The sequence below is a fragment of the Lolium rigidum genome, chromosome 4 (assembly GCF_022539505.1).
Source record: "Lolium rigidum isolate FL_2022 chromosome 4, APGP_CSIRO_Lrig_0.1, whole genome shotgun sequence".
NCBI lineage: Eukaryota > Viridiplantae > Streptophyta > Magnoliopsida > Poales > Poaceae > Lolium > Lolium rigidum.
Genome location: NC_061511.1, coordinates 12,525,998 through 12,547,363, shown reverse-complemented (window position 1 = coordinate 12,547,363; position 21,366 = coordinate 12,525,998). Strand labels below are relative to the sequence as shown.

The window sequence follows — 21,366 nt, the reverse complement described above, 5'->3', positions numbered from 1 at the left end:
TTTTGACGCGAAAATTATCCTATCCGTTTACACCCCTACACGAGGTGCAGGCGACTGTAGCCATGGCAGACTGTTCAGGGCTACAAAATTAAGGGAATTAGGGAAGCCAAATGCTCATCAAACAAGCGAAGTAACGGGCTGAGCTGGATTGATTTGCCTTTTTTTTTTAGATCACTGTATTTACTTGAATTAATGTTGTAGTCCAGGTTTTGCACAAGTCGTAGATCTTCATATGTAATACGTACATGATGATTGATAAACTCAAGGAGCATGTAACTTGATTAAAGAGGCAAGACTCACTTGGCGCTCCTTGAGGTCTATCTACTGCAATGTTATGGCTAAAAGACACCAATAAATGAGCAACTCACAAGTGCAAACATATGTCTGCTTCAAGCAACTTAACTGGCACTTTTGAGAAGCTGTCAGCTGCAACCATGACGTCGTTGAATACAACAACACATGAAGCATTTAAGGCACACGAATCTGCTTGATGCAAATACTCAACTGGTGTCCTTGAATGCTTCCTGCTCTAACAACAATAGGCTAAAAGATGGCAACTATGAGGAGCTCACAAGCACAACCATCTGCTTGCTTCAAGCACTCAAACTGACGCTTGTGAGGACCCTCAGCTATAAGCCTTAAATCACAGGCACACACACACGAGCATGTGTGTCAGTACATGTAATTTGTTCACTCTAATTTAAAAGAAGACACTGAAGAACAATTGACTGGTTAGATTCCTAAACCTAAGTTGATTCGCTCTGGTTTGTCTCGTGACAGGCACAATTTTCACAGGTACTTAACATTCAGCCATCTAGGGTAGGGTTCATGGTCATTGTGGACGAAATAGGTAATGTACATGCTGGAATCACACTCTTTCGAGCTCGGTATTGTGCTTGCCCAGCTGGTCCTTTAGTTCTTTCTGCCACCCCTCGATGAGACTCTTATGCTTGGCAATGAGCTCAGACTTGATCTTCAGTTCTTCCTCCATTTTAGTAATCTCCTGCAAAACCATCAAAATACAGACTATTCAGAGATGGCATCCTACTTATTAAGCTTCAAGGGTATACCACAGATGATTTTCTCAAGTTCCAACTACTTCCATGAAAATATAAAAATAAAGAAGGCATGAGAAGAGTTAAATTATTCAAGTGTCAACATAATTGCATATTCATACAGGAAACTATCTGATTTTATCTTCACGCAAAAAATATTAAACAATGTTACTTGTTACTTCAGATTCTTCACTTCCAAATTTATCTGACTGTTTTATGTATCTTTTCTAGTATATGGCATCGAGATAAATGGCGCAAAATCATTGCATCAAGTTCCTCAATCAAAAATTACTTCCCTAGTAACATACCTTTGATTTTGTTTGTTATAAGAGTGAGGTCAGGTTACATTTAAATTTATTCTTGTAATCGAACTTGTACTCCAAATGATTTTTTCTTACTACCACACGTATAACTGGAAGATGATATAAAATGCATTTGCAATAACTCAAGCAACTGAGAAATAACTATCTCTATGTTAGTGCAAAGAAAAGCCAATTGATTACTTTAGATTCCTCATTTCCGAATTTGTTCGACAGTAATAACCCAGACCTAATAGGATCTGAAGTATATGTATTTAACAATGCTTCCTTAAACCATCAACTAGCACACACAACACAAATAAAATATCATAAAATCATGCGTCTTTGTTACATCTAATGAATAATCCAAAATATTTTTTACAACTTTCATAGCCCAAGGCTAGCTCCGGAAAACAAAAGATAACCTAGAGTCCCATCAATGCCACTCAATTGTTGAGTGTAGACTCCGAATCTAGTTCTCACATTTCTTAAGCTTCATCCTCTACACATGCCACGTTGCAGATGAGTACTTTGAATGTACTCACAAGTTACACGAAAACTGGAAATATAGCCTATCTCTACAACAATAGAAAATGAAGAGAAGGCCATGGGGTTTGTTTGCATAAAGTCAATTTTGTTTAAACTAAAGTAAAAAAAAAATCACCATATTTTTGAAAATATTCGATCAATCCAATATTGTAGAGTCGAATGGAACACAAGGATTATACACAACAAGTGTCTGATCCTCAACTTAACACATGGATCTTACACACATCCACCCAAAAAGCCCCACCTATGAACGATCTTGCACAAGAACATAAGAGTTTTGAAAACATTTATAATATAAGGTGAGAGCAAATTCTTCAATAGCTCTAGACCTCTAGTCTACAATTACTCAAATTGCACTTCTTCGTGGACATGGCTAAACAATTAGGTTGACACTATCGAGAGGTTGTACACTTTCCCGCAATTCACAATCAGGTCATCGTAAATTTGCAACAACCAAGACAAGTTTGCGACAAAAGTTTTGCATAGCAGTCCTCTATGCATGCGTACAAACTACAAAATCCACCAAATGGTGGTATCCAGGCAAGGTTTCCCGCTAAGTACTTAACTAAGCTATAGCCCATATAGCTTGTGGTTATCTCAGCAGAATCTTCCAGTACAACAACAAGCTATATGGGCTCTGGCTTAGTTAACTACTTAGCAGAAAATCCGCCATTGGGTGGATTTGGGATGCTGATGAATCCTGTATAAGTAGAGGGACTGCTAAGTAAAGACTTCGTCATTATATTGTCCTGGTCATTACACATTTGAAGAGTCTCGACAAGATGAGCTGATTGTGAACCGTGGGAAAAGTGCACAACCTCTCGAGAGTGTGAAACTGTCGATTAGCCGTGCCCACGAAGAAGGCTAATTTAGGCAAGTGAAGTCTGGACAATATGTTTATGTAGATCATTCACAAGAAGATTTCCTCTCCCTTTGTTTTAGAAATGATTTCAAAACAATATGCTTATGTAGATCATTCGTAGGAGAGATTTTTAGGGCGCATGGTGTGTAAGATTTATGTGTTAGGTTGAGGATCAGACACTTGGCGTGTAAAATCATTATATTCTACTCAGCCGTATAATACTTGATTGATCAAATATTTTGAAACTAGAATAAAGAAGTTTTCAACTTGCTTTACTTGAAGCAAAATTGGCTTTACGCAAACAAACACATGTATCCTTCTGTTGATTACCCTATGCATTTAAAGATGGGCTAAAATTTCATTTTTAGTGTAACTTGCAACCACATTCAAAGTATTCACTTGCGTGTCATGGGCAGAGGAAGCTTAAGTAAGGTGCAAACTAGAAATGCAAGTCTGCACTCAACAAGCCAGTGGACGTGGACTAGCACTATTAAGCACAAGGGATACCGATCCTACCATGTCCAAATCATGACTGTGTCTTATATATATTTTATTTACGGCACGTGAGTAACACAAAATAACTGCATCAAGATCCTCAATCCCAGAAATTACTTTGCCTATTAATACATACCTACGACTTTTCAGTATAAAGTGATGTTAGATTACATAGTTGTTACCAAAAGTGCTTTTCTACAAAACAACATGTTATCAGAAGATAACATAAAATGATTTTGCAATTTCTCAGGCAACTGAGAAATTGCTATCTCTAGGTCAACTTTGAGAACAATCCGACCATAACATCAAGAATCATGCAACTACAAATGGGATTAGAAGATCTTGAATTGGACAGCTATCAAAGTTGACTGTAGTTACTCACAGGTCAATTTGTAGCTGATAAACTCATCCAAACCTACTACCAAATACCAACAAAAAATTAAACTCCTCCAAAACACTATCTTGATGGTCATCCTACACGACATATTTGCAGCGCCTCCCATGTTGTGATTGAGGCTACTGCCTTACCGAAATAGGCCAAAGCTGATCCTAGTAAAAGGTCGTTTGAATTGTAATTAATAAGGACTACCAACCATCGTAAGGGGTGGATTCAGGGTTGATCAACTCATATAAAAAATACAACCTATTAAATAAAATAAAAAACAGGTTGCATTCCTTTTACCACCCTCTCACTAGGGACCCTGGCCATTGCTCTTTAGGCGTCGCCACCTCACCTATCCTGCAACTATGGTGTACCCAACCCTCCACCCTCGGCCTAGTAGCAGCAGCCAGCAATGCAAGAGAATGGTATAGGTTTATTCCCAGACCCCCCAGGACAACAGCAGTCCCATAAAACACAAAGCCATGTACATGTTCACTAAATCTACAGTCGGAAAGCAATGAAGTGATCCCCAAGTGAAGGATCTGGCTGAAGTTAGAGACGCACCTTCCGAAGCGTGTCTTCATTTGTTGGCTGGTCCTCGCGCTGCAGGCTGATGAAGTAGGACTGAAGCTTCTTGGCAGCCTCCATGAAATCCCTCGCGTGCCTCTCCACATCAACTGTCCGACAGAAAAACCACAGTCATCACCTACAATTTGGCACTAGTAGCACAGCAAATCGGACCACAGATGTACAAAAATCGCACTAATTTAGGCACCATAAAACTAATCCACCGGGATAGAAAAGGCCAATTACAGCACACTCGCTCACGAGCACGCGAGATGCCAGCTTTCACAGTAACGAGCATCTCACTATCTTGTACGCGAAACAACAAACACCTCGTGTGCGCGAGGGGTGGGCGACCGACCAAGACCCATGAATCTTGGGCCTAAACACGGCCGCACGGGTCAGAAAGAGGAGGAGAAGGGAGGACAGTGAGAGAAGGCTCGTACTCTGGTGGGAGGACTGGAGGGAGCGGTCGACGGCCTGCAGCTCGCGCGCGGGGAGGCACGGCAGCAGCGCCGCCTCCAGCGCAGCCACGCACGCCATCATGTCGTCGCGCGTGGACGCCGCGGGCGTCTGCGGCTGCTGCTGCGTTGGAGGCGGCGACTGCGACGGCGGCGGCGGCGGCGGTTCTGCCATGGGAGAGGGAGATGGAGATCGCCAAGGGAAATCCTTGAGTACTCCGATCTGGTGCAACCCGTTTGCTTTAAGAGAAGGTATCGCCCGTTCGTTAGAGGATGGACGGCTGCAACAATTGTAAGCCATCTCCAACAGCTCGACGCAAACGGACGCAAAACAACCGGTTGCGATTGGGCAGCCGACCCCAGTCCAGTGCCCAAGCATAGCGACTGGGATGTTCGCCCAGACGCAAACGTGGCCCAAATTTACGTCTCAGTGAACGTTGCACGGTCACGTCTCGTGACCGCATCCTGCCACCACGGGTCCGCCTAACAGCGGAGTGAGGCCTCGTCTGTGGCTGGTCTTCTGTGCTCCCATCAATGGCATCGTGTCTCGCGTGTGCCCGACCTTTAAAAGGCGACCGACATCGTCCCTGCCATCGCTCGCACCTCCCTTCCATCGCCCGCACCTCCCTGCCACGGCCGCACCCCACCTCCACTCCCACAACCACCATCGCGCGGGGTCACATCACCATGGGAAATAAAAGGAACGACTTCGAGGCATCCGACATCGACATGAAGAAGGAGGACCGACCGAACAGTGTGTCGCTCGCCGTCAACATGGCGCGCCTAATGCACGACAATTGGATGTCATGCGGGAACTGGCGAAACGTGCACCTACCTGAGCTGGCGGCTCAGCACCGCCGGGTGTCTGTCCCGCCCGTGCCTCACCGTGAGCAGGCGGCAGTACCTGCTGCCGGACCTCCATGCCGACCCAGCCTACGCCATCGACTCCGATCGATGGCTCAACTGTTGCTGGATCGAGACGGCTAGGAGGAGGATTGTGGCCAGATCGATCTCCACCTCCGCCGTTTGATCCGTGGGCTGCACCGGCCGCTCCACCTCCACCACCGACAACACCGGCATATGCTCCGCCGGCTGCCAACTGGTCGTGGGAGATCTCGGAAATTGTCGTCATCGATGAGGACGAGGAGTAGGCTAGGGTTGCAGGCGCTACATGGACCTTTAAGTTATTTTATTCCCTATGTATCAACTGAATGAAAAATCTTATTTTTTTTCGTTGAGCCGCTGGGGAAACACCTAGACTAAAATAGACACGTGGTCGAATTCGACCAATTCAGTCGACGCAAATGGATACAGACGGTCAGTTTTGGCGATCGATTTACATCTGCCCGCTGGAGATGCCCTAGCACGCAAAATTTGACGCGCTTCTCTCTCACAAGGTGAAATACGATATTTCCATCGGCAGGTATCTACCTATCTTGTACTCATTCTAGAAATTTTGATAGTTCTCATTTGCTTCTTTACACAAGAGTATATGTTTCTTTCTTTCTCAATTCCTTTGAGCATTCTTGATTTTAAAATGTCTTATTATTAAAATTCTTCACATGTTACATTAGTACCAATAGTGTGGAAGACTCTATCTTCACTTATCATGTACAAGTAAAATAAAATCATCCTAGTCCATACATCTAATAAAATAACCACAAACTAAAATACTTCAAATATAGTAAGACTCGAAATCCATATGATATAATTCATGCCATCCTTCAAGGGAGCTAAAGTTGTAACCTATTATGGAAAACTTTGGAATAGTAAACTAATATGCATGCGGGGAAATAAACATGCTAACAACTGTAAAAGGTAGATTACAAGGTTTTAAAGATCCCCATGCTTGGAACCAAGCTAGCTGAGATCAAATAATCCCTCGCGATTATTTGATACGGTGGCAAAGTCTTGTAGGGCGGAGTGATGGCATTGGCAACACGGTGAAGATCATCCACAAGAGACTTGTTTGTTGAAGTGAGGATAGAGAGTTGGAGCTTGTATTGCCGATTGAGTGTCTCTAGTTGGTTAACCTGAGCCTTCAATACCTCAATCGACTTACTCTTAGTATCAATGGGCCAAAGACTAACTTCAAGATTAGCCTCCACCCCCTTCATGTTTTTGTCATTCATTATATTAAGACAGTGCCTCATAAGGTTTAGATGTCTTGGGGATCCAGGAGTGTATGCCTCTATTCTCTTGATGCGCCGGTTGAGGGATTCAAGGGAGACTTGCATCTCCTTGTCCTCAAGAATCACCTGCTTCAGAGAAAAATCCTCTTGGTTATGCTTAGCATTATTCTTCTCTTCTTCTTCCAAGGTCTTCATCCTTTCAACGCAGCAGGCTCTGTGACACTCTTCCCATGATTTGGCGTCGGTCTCTTGTTGTCCATCCTTGCGTGAGATTGAAGAAATCTTATGTAGATTAGATCTATTTGACAAAGAGGTGGAGGCAAGGCTTGGAAAAATATATAAGAGGGTTAGGAAGCAAAAAAAATCTCGTAATATTACCTCATAAGTCAACCAAAGAAAGAATCCTAATAAATCTGGAAAGAAATTAGCAACAAAAAGGAAAAAAAACGGACGCGACTGATGGCCGTACGCCATGCCCATACCACACCCATAATCGCAAAACTTTCCAAACTGAATGAGTTGGATTGACATACATGTGGTTGGTACGGACACAACCCACCCGTACCGGCCCGCCATACCAAAATTTATAGACTTTGATATTCATATTTTTTAGCCAGAGTTTTCGAAATGAATACCTTAGAGTTTAATGACCCGACGTACGGTGGCAGCCCATCGTACCATGTACCACTTATATCACCAGTGGTCCGAGGCTTCCGGGAGTTTGGCGAGCGTTCGTACGGCGGCATCTCGCCGTACGGTGCGGTTGTGCCAAGCTCCAAAACCTATCACCCATGTCAAAAAAAAACTCAAGGAAAAAAGGAAACGAAAATGAAACTCTAAATTTAGTTACTAAAAATGAAAATAACTATAGATTACCTAACCTAATTACTAAAATCTAAGAAGGGTCGTCTGGGGAGTCTATCTCCTCCAGCTTCACTGAAGTTCTCTTCTTCCGAGGGAGCATGACTTGATGCACAACAAACTTGAGATAATCGCACAATGAATACAGTAATTATTTTTATGTTCTATTGTATATGAAGGAATATGTATGTTGACACATTTTTCTTGAGTTCTTGGTCCACAACCTTTTCTCGTGGTTTTGGTGGTTCCTCCTTTCTTTGAACAATCAGTAACATAATCCAATGAATCATTCTAGGTTTAACATTAGTTTTTTTTAAGGATTTCTTTTAAACCATCACGATCCATGTGAACTTGTAATATCCCAGGTAATGGGGTTACAAAAATAGAGGAAACAGATGTGTGCATTGCATTCATGCATAGAAAATCTGGGGCATTTTCGCGCTTTAAAGTAAAACAGTTCACAAGAATCGAAGTTTCACTTGACCTTGGTGGAATTGAAGTAGCTCATCAAGTCAAGCGCTATAAACCTCAATGTGACTTTACTAAAACCTTGTTTTGGTAGAGATGATTTGATCTAAGGGATTAGATCAAATGGAATTAAAACCAACACAAGAACATATAAATCAAGGAACAACTACTGGATCTTATTGAAGATCATAACATGGAATTCCTTGCCATAACCTATGAACATACATCTATTTGGAAATCAAGTAACAATAAATGAAGAAACCATTCTTCACTTATCTTTTCCATGTCTTAAAACTAATTCATGATCCTACCATGAAACCTCATGGTATGCATTCCACTTCAACATTGGAATTATAACAAGGAGATCCACTCAAGAAGTATATATTTTCTACATTCCAAATTATTATACATTAAACCTAGAGAAGTGAGAGTTCTATATTACTTATCAGTGGATTAATGATAAACCTTAAACTAAACCTTGGATATGCATCCATGTATTCAAATAATTATCTTTAAGAGTAACCCTAGGATATTATTCAAGACAAACCCTAGAGAGAGATAAACATTTATGTTAAACATAGATATTGATGATCACATCAATCTCTATGGAGCCTAACCCTAGGTTAGTATTGAAGTCCTTCCCAAACGAGAGAAACCAAAGATACTAATATTAGGTTTACTTATTTAAGACTCAAGGACAATCTTTGAACTAAAGAATAAGGATAAGCCATCTCACTTGAGAATGGTGAGATAACCAAATACCAAATGGGATAAGACTATAACCATGAATTAGTGAAAGAAGGAGAGAACTATCCATAGAACCTGATAATTATATCATCATTCCTTGTAAAGAAAATCTAAGTGATTATCTCAGGCATTCTCCTGGGATATAATTTATGGAGACAACCATAGCCATGTCCACTCAAGATAGTATAGAAGAATTACTATACCTAGTTGATAAAGACAATGCTTGATCATGGAAGTGAGAAACCGATTTAATGAGAGATACATTAGGAATCCAAACATTGATCATTATAAACTGAGTGATGATCATAAACCCTAAGAACTTGAGGTAGAGTTATTAAGAACAAGTTGATCATGCCTAATCCATGATCATGTTCTTGAGGTATGTGAGGATAAGTTAAATCCTAATAGGATAAGTAGATATCCTTCACCACATGAAAACATAGGGATGTAACTAGTAAGCAACCCTAGGATTGTATCCTAACCTTAACTTGTGAACCACTTGGTGATCATAAGTAGAATTCTACCACATCTACATTCCACTTATTCTTCACCTAATAAACAAAAGAGAACCTTAGAATAAAACTCCATACTTAATATGGTGAGAAACCATCCATCCATATGACCAAAGTTAACTATAAAAAGAACTATAACAACTTGAGTTACTTTAACAATAGATTAAAGATATAATAGAAATCTTTTGGTATAAGATAAAAACAACTCTCAAATCCTTAGTAATTAAAGAAGCACATAAGATATGAAGCAAGTAACCATATTACCATGGTTAGGGGAGATTAAACCCTAGCAAAGGCAATATGGTGTCATCTCAACTCTACAAACTAGAAGTATATCTTAACCCTAGTTTATGTATCACTAGGGTGATCATAAAATAAACCTAGGCCATAATTGGGATTCAAACCAATTGCCTTTAAGTAAATATCATTTGAATCCTGGTATGGCATATTAATGAAATCTTATGCTTTACTTATTAAACCTGAGAAAAACCCTTGTGATGCATCTTATAATTAAGACCATATGTGGGATCAACCACTTATCCTTATAATTCATTAAGACCTCATGGTAATCCTTAAAATACTTTGAGTAGAAATTATCCACTTTAAATGATTCAAAAGAGAGTTGTGTTCCAAGGAGAAAAAGGAATTTCAAATAACACATATCATTGCAAAATTGAAATTTAAAGAGAAACCACAAGGATATAAATAAAATCAAACATTACCCATTTGTTTTGGGCAATAAAATAATTCCATGACTATTGTTATCAAATCATAATTCAAATAGTCAGAAACCTGCAAAAGTAATCAAGTTCAACTTTGAATTCAACAAAATAGAAAATGAAAACAGAAAAGAAAAAGAGAGAAACACCTTACCTGGCTCACCTGGCCGCCACAGCCCACCTCGGCAGCCCAGCACGAGCCCACTAGCGCGGCCCAGTTCACCGACAGAGCACAGCCCAGTACCCCTTCGTCTAAAAAGATCGGAGAGGGGGTCGTCCTCATCCCCTCCTCTCGCATGAATGCCAGCACGAAGCCGTGCCCGGCTTCCTCTCGCTGCTGTCGACGTCTCCGTGATCGACGTCGTGATGAGGCTCGCTCCTGCGCCCTATAAAAGCTCCACGACGAACACTGGCCCGAGTTCTTCCCCCTTTCTGTTAATTTTTTTCCCAAATCGAAACCCTAGCCGCCCGGCCATCTCCAATCGCCGCCGTTCGGAGCATCCCCAGACCTCGCCGCTACCACCATTGTCTCCGCCGTCCTCGACATGCTCTCGGTGCAAAAGGAATCGGGCCGGGGCGAGCTGTAGCCTCGCCGTTGAGCTCGTCTTCTCCGACGGCCGGCGCCATGAATTCAGGCGAATCAGACCACGGCAAGCCACGCCGGCAAGCCCTACACGCTCCTGGTGAGCTCCTCGATCTCGTGGTGTGCCCGCCCTGCTCAATCATGCGTCGTAGCATCGTCGCGTCATTAGCCCGTGAGCTCTGCCGCTCGGCCTCACCGCCGGCCAAGCTCCGGCGACCATTCGGTGGCGGCGTCACCACCAGTAGGTTCCTCTCGTCGCCCTCTTTTCAACGCACCTACGCACGTCCTCGCGGGAAACCGTCAACGCCGGCGACCATCGTCACTGCCCGCCGGCCATCGTGAGCCGTGCCACGTCGGCGCTACGTGGCAGGTGACGTGGACATAGCCCCACCAGTCAGGGACTGTGTGGGTAGGCTGACCGTGTAGCTTTAGTAAATTCTCGTTTAAATTTAAAGTTCATTAATATCTGAACTTTGAAGATTTATAGAAAATTCGTTATAACTCAGAAAAATCAAAATAAGATATCAAAATTCTTTTAAAAGTAAATTCTATCCAATAAAAATATAATATGAAATTTATATTTTTAATAAAAAAATTAATTGTTTTAAACTTAATAATTAAGTCTTTTCTTTTATCCTAAATTCAAATCCAATACAATAATTAATTAAAATTCTAAAAACAAATCAAAACCAGTAAGGAAATAAAGGAAACAATAAAACTGAATTTTCCTTTATTAATAACTTATTAAATCCTTATTAGAAGGATTTAAAACCTGATTAATAATTATCTTAATTATTAATTCTTTAAAAATAATAAAATGTCAAATCAAAGCTTATTTTTATTCCAAAGTTATTAATAACTTCAATCTTATAATGAAGTTATTAATCTAAGAACTATATGGCAATCAGAAAACCCTAACTTAAAACCCTAATTTACATAGGGTGCTAATAATTACATGCAATACAATTAGAGCGGAGTAGTACAATGTATATCGTCCAGGAGAGTGAGAAGAATAGATTCATGTAAATCTAGACTCATCAAATAGTAAATATGAGTGAAATTATGAGAGAGTGCAACGTTCTTAGGCCAGATGCTAGTACGGCATGTCGGCAATGCCATAATCGACCATGTCCTACACCATGGACTTGTGCATATGCAGGGACAAGTGAGTCAGCTCCTGCGTGTCAAGAATACAGAGTTGATTGAACAGTGGCATCACACGTAGCAAGTTTTCCTTAGCACTGAAGGAACGGTAGCGAAGATATTTAGCTAGTTACGCACTTACACTGATGTAGTTTTCCTATAAATAGACGCATACACTGTTGTCTCAAACTCCACCATCCAAGCAACGACCAGAGTGAAAGAAGTCTAGAGAGAGAGGAGAGCACCGTAGAGTCTGTGCCGGTGCAATGGAAAATAATTAGCAAGCAGTGTTGCTAATCTAGGAAACCAAGCCATGGTATGATTTATTTAAGTGCAAATTCTTAGTTTTAATCTTTGGATGAACAATTATTGCTTCAAAATTTGATTAATAAAGAATAATGCAGAAATCTTTACTTAAGTTATAATAGCACTTAAAAAAATAATATAATTCTAAAACATAAAATATTATTAAAATAGAATATTATTAAAGCAGACGATTCTACAGCAACTGCCTTAAAATCCTTAGAAACCAAATGAAATACATAATCTAATATTTCACAAACTGTTGATACAAATGAGAGTGCTCGTTTCATGTATTCATTTTAAAAGTAGAAACAATTGTGTATGAATCCTAACTTGTATTCCACCCTTCATGTAACACCACTATTATCAACTAGGAAAGCAACCATATATGGCAAGTAAGGTTACAGAACTTCACCTTATACGTTAAGGCTCAACTAGACCCAACATAAAGTCCATCTAGTGGACGGCCGCGGGAGGAGCCGCCGCAATTTGGCTGCGGGCGGCGATGGTGGGAGGAGTCCGCGTAGCGCCGGTGCTGAGCCGCACGGTCTAGCGGGGGCTTCCTTCATCTGAATCGGGAAGAGAAGCTGGGTATCGAAAGGGGATCAGTATCCGGTTCTTTCTCTTTCAATCGCTCGCGGCTGGTGGGTGCGTGCGTTGGTGGGCCTGGCCTGGACCGAAATCCCCTCGATGAAGTTTCAGTCAAAGGCTGATCGCTGCCGTAGGCTGACACAGCTGGATATTTTTAGTCCCACCTCGCTTCATTATTAGGCGTTCGGCCGATTTATATACCTCAAATTTCGTCGAACCAACAAGCCTCTTCGCTGAGATCTGGTTGAAGAAATGGTGTGTGGCGACAGTGGCCTGATACGGGGAGGGAAGGATGGACAGATTGAAGAGAAAGGCACAAAGGAGAGAAATCAGTGAGCAATCTGAGTAAAACGTGGCTAGGAAAGCTCCTAAATTGCGAGTTGCCGGGCGGAAGATACCGGGGTGATGAGAGGATCACGGAGAAGAGACATGGACAGGTTACTCCAGTCTAAAAGTATGTGTCTTACTATATGAAACTGAGAAGCTAGCTAACGTGAACGGAAGTTGACTTGGTGCTCCTCCATTTTAGTTGATGACATATAGCGAGCAGAATCCTGCGGTACCTCTAATTGTCGGGTGCGTCATACTTTTAACGAGAAGAGTCATGTTTTGGTTTATGGGCAATATGAACCCTGGATATTTTTAGTGAAATTATGCATAACCTAGGGACGATATAGAGGACAACCCAACAAAAAACTCTGAAATCATTTGTAATCGACTGGGATATGGATTAAATATATGACAAATTGTTCACTTGATCTAATGTGATGCCGTAGCAACGCACGGGTTTTGTGCTAGTACCTACTTAGGGAATTACTTGAGAATGATAGTAAACCCTAGAATTAAGTAACTCTTATTTGAACTACTCATTGTTCATTAAGCATTATGTTCTACAAAAGTTATTCTTTTGAAATAAATAACAAGTAACCACAAACCATTATAGAACCTAAAGTACACAACTATTCACTACATGTTAAAATTGTGTGAACTATTATCCATTGTATCTTAGTATGATTACTATGCTTTATTGTACACTTTTTAAGAGATACCAAGTCCATCAAAACCCTAATAAGAACCTTGTTTGTGAATCACTCTAAAAGTGCAACACACACCGAACTAATCAATACAACTCACTAATCCTAAATCATCGGGGTTAGGTCACGTTTAGAGCGATTGCATCTCATATTTATGCATTATTGCATCCTTGGCAATCTTTTAAACATTGTCCTTACCGGACGATGATGCTATTTCAGAATTTGGAGTTATTGCGTATCGAAGACTTTGTCTGCATAATCTTGCAGTCAAGAAAGGCAAGTTCATCACTTGCTCATGTCATTCGAGTATTTTTATCAAATTACTTGCAAAGTACTATGTTTATCACTATTGCATAAAAACCAAAACCACTATTTTCATAACTATGAATATGACTATGTGGTGGGCAATGGAACCATGGATTGTGTTGATATGGTGGAGGTTCCATTGCAAGGGTTTATATCCATCTAGGATTAAACAACAAATGTCATCCAGTGATTCTTGTGCCGTAATACCCGTGTTAACCATAAGATCCGGAGTGGGACAGAGTAGTCAAAAAGTGTTTCCACCTCTCGTTCATCAACGGATGCTCATTACTGGGTGCACTTGATCTCGAGAGACAAGATGCAGGGGGGAACCCGTAGAAGTCCCCACGGTAATGAGGTCTATGATGGGTTGCAACTGCCGGCGTAGGAATGTATGGTAGAGCCCTGCATTGTCATCGTGGTCGGGGCCCATCCTTAATTGGTGTAAGTGAACCGGCGTGGATCCAGGGTCGGAGATTGCAACAAAGGGTGGGTGTTCGAGGTAGCGGAGGAACATGATTGGCTAGACCTTATACCGGGCCTCACACCAAAGGAAGTGTGGACGGGGAATATGCCCGGTTGGCACCAAGGTTAAGATCTCTTATGGGTAAAGCAACACACATATGCAGAGTGTAATGAATCGTGACCTGTCACTCCCTGTTCCGAGATATGGAACTGCGAACGCTGCCGGAAAGGAACTCCATGAAGTTCTAGTAAACCGGTGAAGGCTGACGGACATAGTTCTTCTGAATAAAATCAACCTTTTGAAGAAATGGTTATGAAAACCTGCATTGGTATTAGACTTTACGGTCTAATGCCGTAGCTAGTGCATTAAACACCTCTTTCCTATAATGAACTTGTTGAGTACGCTCGTACTCATACCACTCTTAAATCCCCTGCTTAGATATGGAGGCACCGAAGGAGGATCTACAGTGCAACACGAAGGCCGAGGAGTCAACAACTACTTCACGGGGTAGAACCTGTCAGAAGAGTCCGATACCACATCCAACAAGGAGAAAACCTAGATTAGCAATAGAAAGGAACTAGCTTCCTACACCTAGCTCCTAGTTAGCTAGAATCTATTCTTAGCCTCTGTAGCTAGGTAAATACTCTACAAATAGAGTTCGTGATAGGTTTAGACTACGAGTCATTCTTCTGGAGTTTATTTGCAGTTTTACCTCATTGTAAAGTAGGAGGCTATGATGATCTTGTGTAACAGAGTCTGTGTGTAATTCTATAGACATGCCTTGGACCCGCATATGTTTCTATTGTACCACTCTGAGCGATATAATACTAGTGGAACGGTGTTTCATTGGTATTATATCAGACTTGCATACTACACCATGCAGTGGTATGCCGGGTCACCACAGAACTTTAACTAAAGCATCAGACACATAAGATCTAAACTTATCGCAGCAGAAAATGACATCAACAAGTTTCTTTTCTACCATGGGATAATTCTTTTGTGCTTCATTAAGAGTGTGACTAGCATGGTGAATGATATTAAAGTTAGCACCATTGCGCTGGAGAAGAATAGCTCCTACAGCTTCATTACTAGCCTCCCATAAGAGTTCAAAAGGATTGTCCCAAATGGGAGGTTTGATAATAGGAGCATCTAATAAGGCTTTTTAAAGAGTGTTGAAGGCAACAAGGCAACTTTCAGCAAAGTTAAAACGAACATTATTATGCAAGAGGTTAGCTAGAGGTTTTGAAATTTTAGAGAATTTCTTTATAAACCTTCTATAGAAACCTGCATGACAAAGGAAACTGCGTATACCTTTGATGTCTTGAGGAGGTGGTAATCTTTCTATTGCTTCAATTTTTCTTGCTTTGTCGACCTCAATACATTTACATGAGATTTTGTGATCAATTACTATCCCCTCTCTTATCATGGAGAAGCATTTCTCCCAGTTCAAGACAAGGCTAGTGTCTTCACCTCCCTGCAAAATATTGTCAAGATTATGGAGATAATGAATAAATGAAGTGCCATAGATAGAAAAATCCTCCATGATTTATTATTATTATTTCTCCAACATAATCAGCAAAAATAGCAGTCATACATCTCTGAAAAGTAGCAGGTGCATTACATAGATTGAATGGCATTCGACGGTAAGAATGGAAATCAAATGGGCAAGTGAAAGTGTTTTTAAGTTGGTCTTCAGGATGAACAACAATTTGAGAGAATTCGGAATATCCATCCAAGTAAGGCCTTGTTTGGTACTAGTGTTTTAGTGGGGATTAGTGGAGATAATACTCTAGAGTATTGGGTGAATCTCTGCTGTCACCCAATCCCCACAAAACCCCATCCCCAATCCACTAGGTAGGGGTAGAGTATTGGAGATTGAAAAAATTACACTAAAATTTGGGGAAAAGTGGGTATTAAACTCTCTCATCCTCTAGCACCAAACATGTATTGGGGATAAGTTGGGATTTAAAGTTTGGAGCGGATTATCCCGGCTAATCCCCACTAAAACTATAGTACCAAACAAGCCCTAAAGTGAGAGTGTTTAGCTAGCGAGCCTCTATAGTGTTTGATCTATAAATGGCAACGGATAGTGATCCTTTCTTGTCTCTTTATTTAGTTTCCCGAAATGAATAGACATCCTATGTCTAACAACAGTCCTAGTTGGGATTAGCTCAATATGCTCATTAGCTACAACTGTAAATCCCCCCTTTTCAAGAACACAATGGACTAGACTTAATTACCCAATCACTTTCCTTCACATGATATATAATACCTGCATCTAGAAGACGAATTATTTTCTTTTCTCACCACCTCATTCCTCTGTGGTTTGAGCCTTCTTTGGTACTCTGCAACTGGTTGATCCCTTCCTCTAAAAATATTTGATGGGTGACTATCACGGTACTAATCCCCTTCAAGTTATCCATAGAATATCCAAAGGCCTTGAGGCGTTCTATCAGATTCCTCATAAATCTTTCGTCTTCTCTTGCACTTTTCCCCTGGTGGTTTTTATTTCCCCAGTCATCGCGAGCGCGGCGTTTAGATGTGTGCATTGACGTTTGATACGTCTCCGACGTATCGATAATTTCTTATATTCTATGCCATATTATTGATGATACCTACATGTTTTATGCACACTTTATGTCATATTCGTGCATTTTCTGGAACTAACCTATTAACAAGATGCCGAAGTGCCGGTTCTCGTTTTCTCGCTGTTTTTGGTTTCAGAAACCCTAGTAACGAAATATTCTCGGAATTGGACGAAACGAAGACCCGGGGGCCTATTTTGCCACGAACCTTCCGGAAGACCGAAGAGCATACGAAGTGGGGCCACGAGGTGGCGACACCACAAGGCGGCGCGGCCAAGGAGGGGCCGCGCCGCCCTATGGTGTGGGCCCTCGTCGGGCCCCCGACTCTGCCCTTCCGCCCACTTAAAGCCTCCGTCGCGAAACCCCGAGGCGAAAAACCACGATACGGAAAACCTATGCGAGACGCCGCCGCCGCCGATCCCATCTCGGGGGATTCTGGAGATCTCCTCCGGCACCCTGCCGGAGAGGGGATTCATCTCCCGGAGGACTCTACACCGCCATGGTCGCCTCCGGAGTGATGAGTGAGTAGTTCACCCCTGGACTATGGGTCCATAGCGGTAGCTAGATGGTTGTCTTCTCCTCATTGTGCTTCATTGTTGGATCTTGTGAGCTGCCTAACATGATCAAGATCATCTATACTGTAATACTCTATGTTGTGTTTGTCGGGATCCGATGGATAGAGAATACTATGTTATGTTAATTATCAAGTTATTACATATGTGTTGTTTATGATCTTGCATGCTCTCCGTTACTAGTAGAGGCTCGGCCAAGTTTTTGCTTTTAACTCCAAGAGGGAGTATTTATGCTCGATAGTGGGTTCATGCACGCATTGACACCGGGACGGTGACGAAAAGTTCTAAGGTTGTGTTGTGCTTGTTGCCACTAGGGATAAAACATTGGCGCTATGTCCGAGGATGTAGTTGTTGATTACATTACGCACCATACTTAATGCAATTGTCTGTTGCTTTGCAACTTAATACTGGAAGGGGCTCGGACGATAACCTGAAGGTGGACTTTTTAGGCATAGATGCAGTTGGATGGCGGTCTATGTACTTTGTCGTAATGCCCAATTAAATCTCACTATACTTATCATGTCATGTATGTGCATTGTTATGCCCTCTCTATTTGTCAATTGCCCGACTGTAATTTGTTCACCCAACATGCTTTTATCTTATGGGAGAGACACCTCTAGTGAACTGTGGACCCCGGTCCATTCTTTAATACTGAAATACAAATCTGCTACAATACTTGTTCTTTACTTTTTTCTTGCAAACAATCATCTTCCACACAATATGGTTAACTCTTTGTTACAGCAAGCCGGTGAGATTGACAACCTCACTGTTTCGTTGGGGCAAAGTACTTTGGTTGTGTTGTGCAGGTTCCACGTTGGCGCCGGAATCTCGGTGTTGCGCCGCACTACATCCCGCCGCCATCAACCTTCAACGTGCTTCTTGACTCCTACTGGTTCGATTAAACCTTGGTTTCTTACGAGGGAAACTTGCCGCTGTGCGCATCACACCTTCCTCTTGGGGTTCCCAACGGACGTGTCAACTACACGCATCAAGCAAATTTACGGCGCCGTTGTCGGGGAGATCAAGACACGCTGCAAGGGGAGTCTCCACTTCCCAATCTCTTTACTTTGTTTTTGTCTTGCTTTATTTTATTTACTACTTTGTTTGCTGCATTATATCAAAACACAAAAAAATTAGTTGCTAGTTTTACTTTATTTACTGTCTTGTTTTCCATATCAAAAACACAAAAAAATTAGTTTACTTGCATTTACTTTATCTAGTTTGCTTTATTTACTATTGCTAAAATGGCCAACCCTGGAAATACTAAGTTGTGTGACTTCACTAGCACAAATAATAATGATTTCTTATGCACACCTATTGCTCCACCTGCTACTACAGCGGAATTCTTTGAAATTAAACCTGCTTTACTTAATCTTGTTATGCGAGAGCAATTTTACAGTGTTAGTTCTGATGATGCTGCTGCCCATCTCAATAATTTTGTTGAACTATGTGAAATGCAAAAATATAAAGATGTAGATGGTGACATTATAAAATTAAAATTGTTTCCTTTCTCATTTAGAGGAAGAGCTAAAGATTGGTTGCTATCTCTGCCTAATAATAGTATTGATTCCTGGACTAAATGCAAGGATGCTTTTATTGGTAGATATTATCCGCCTGCTAAAATTATATCTTTGAGGAGTAGCATAATGAATTTTAAACAATTGGATAATGAACATGTTGCTCAAGCTTGGGAAAGAATGAAATCTTTGGTAAAAAATTGCCCAACCCATTGACTGACTACTTGGATGATCATCCAAACCTTCTATGCAGGACTAAATTTTTCTTCGCGGAATTTATTGGATTCAGCTGCTTGGAGGTACCTTTATGTCCATCACTCTTGGTGAAGCAACAAAGCTTCTTGATAATATGATGGTTAATTACTCCGAATGGCACACGGAAAGAGCTCCACAAGGTAAGAAGGTAAATTCTGTTGAAGAATCCTCTTCCTTGAATGATAAGGTTGATGCTATTATGTCTATGCTTGCGAATGATAGGACTAATCTTGATCCTAATAATGTTCCATTAGCTTCATTGGTTGCCCAAGAAGAACATGTTGATGTAAACTTCATTAAAAATAGTAATTTCAACAACAATGCTTATCGGAACAATTCTAGTAATAACTATAGGCCATATCCTTATAATAATGGTAACGGTTATGCTAATTCTTATGGGAATTCTTACAACAATAATAGGAATACACCCCCTGGACTTGAGGCCATGCTTAAAGAATTTATTAGTACACAAACTTCCTTTAACAAATACGTTGAGGAAAAGCTCAATAAAATTGATATTCTTGTTTCTAGAGTTGATAGTCTTGCCTCCGATGTTGATCTTTTGAAATCGAAAGTTATGCCTAATAGGGATATTGAAAATAAAATTGTTACTACAGCAAATGCCATCCAAGTTAGAATTAATGAGAATATAAGATTAATGGCTGAAGCTGCGTGCTAGGTGGGATAGAGAAGAAAATGAAAAACTAGCTAAAAAGGAAAATGTAGCTAAAGTTTGGACTATTACCACCACTAGCAATGCTAATGATTCACATGTTGCTGCACCTCCTACTATCAATGGTAAAATAATTGGTGTTGGCAATGCTTCTACTCCTAGTGCAAAGCGCGCAAAATTACATGAAACTGCTAAAACTGCTGAAACTGCTTGTGATAAAACTGCTGAAATTTTTTCCAACCTTGGGGATGATAATCCCATTGCTTTAGATTGTAATGATTTAGATTTTGATGATTGCCACATCTCTGAAGTTATAAAGTTCTTACAAAAACTTGCTAAGAGTCCCAATGCTAGCGCTGTAAACTTGGCTTTCACAAAACATATTACAAATGCTCTCATAAAAGCTAGAGAAAAGAAACTAAAACTTGAAACGTCTATTCCTAGAAAGCTAGAGGATGGTTGGGAGCCCATCATTAAAATGAGAGTCAAAGATTTTGATTGTAATACTTTATGTGATCTTGGTGCAAGTATTTCTGTTATGCCTAAAAAAGTCTATGATATGCTTGACTTGCCACCATTGAAAAACTGTTATCTGGATGTTAATCTCGCTGATAATGCTAAAAAGAAACCTTTGGGGAGAGTTGATAATGTTCATATTATGGTTAACAATAACCTTGTCCCCGTTGATTTTGTTGTCTTGGATATTGAATGCAATGCATCTTGCCCCATTATATTGGGAAGACCTTTTCTTCGAACCGTTGGTGCTACTATTGATATGAAGGAAGGTAATATTAAATATCAATTTCCTCTCAAGAAAGGTATGGAACACTTCCCTAGAAAGAGAATGAAGGTACCTTATGATTCTATTATTAGAACAAATTATGATGTTGATGCTTCATCTCTCGATGTCACTTGAGATACACTTTCTGCGCCTAGCTGAAAGGCGTTAAAGAAAAACGCTTATGGGAGACAACCCATGTTTTTACTACAGAATTTTTGTTTTATATTTGTGTCTTGGAAGTTGTTTACTACTGTAGCAACCTCTCCTTATCTTAGTTTTGAGTTTTGTTGTGCCAAGTAAAGTCTTTGATAGAAAAGTAAGTACTAGATTTGGATTACTGCGCAGTTCCAGATTTCTTTGCTGTCACGAATCTGGGTCTACCTCCCTGTAGGAAGCTCAGAAAATTAAGCCAATTTACGAGCATGATCCTCAGATATGTACGCAACTTTCATTC

General features: G+C 40.8%; 1 protein-coding gene across 1 annotated transcript; it reads right to left on the bottom strand.

Moving 5' to 3' along the window:
• Positions 1 to 454: 454 nt before the first annotated feature.
• Positions 455 to 4,842, bottom strand: LOC124649471 (mediator of RNA polymerase II transcription subunit 28-like). Its single transcript, XM_047189098.1, has 3 exons — positions 4,653 to 4,842; positions 4,207 to 4,319; positions 455 to 1,003 (listed from the first exon to the last, which is right to left on the bottom strand). The coding sequence occupies exons 1-3, from the start codon at positions 4,840 to 4,842 to the stop codon at positions 869 to 871; spliced, it is 438 nt and encodes a 145-aa protein (XP_047045054.1). The 3' UTR covers positions 455 to 868.
• Positions 4,843 to 21,366: the final 16,524 nt, after the last annotated feature.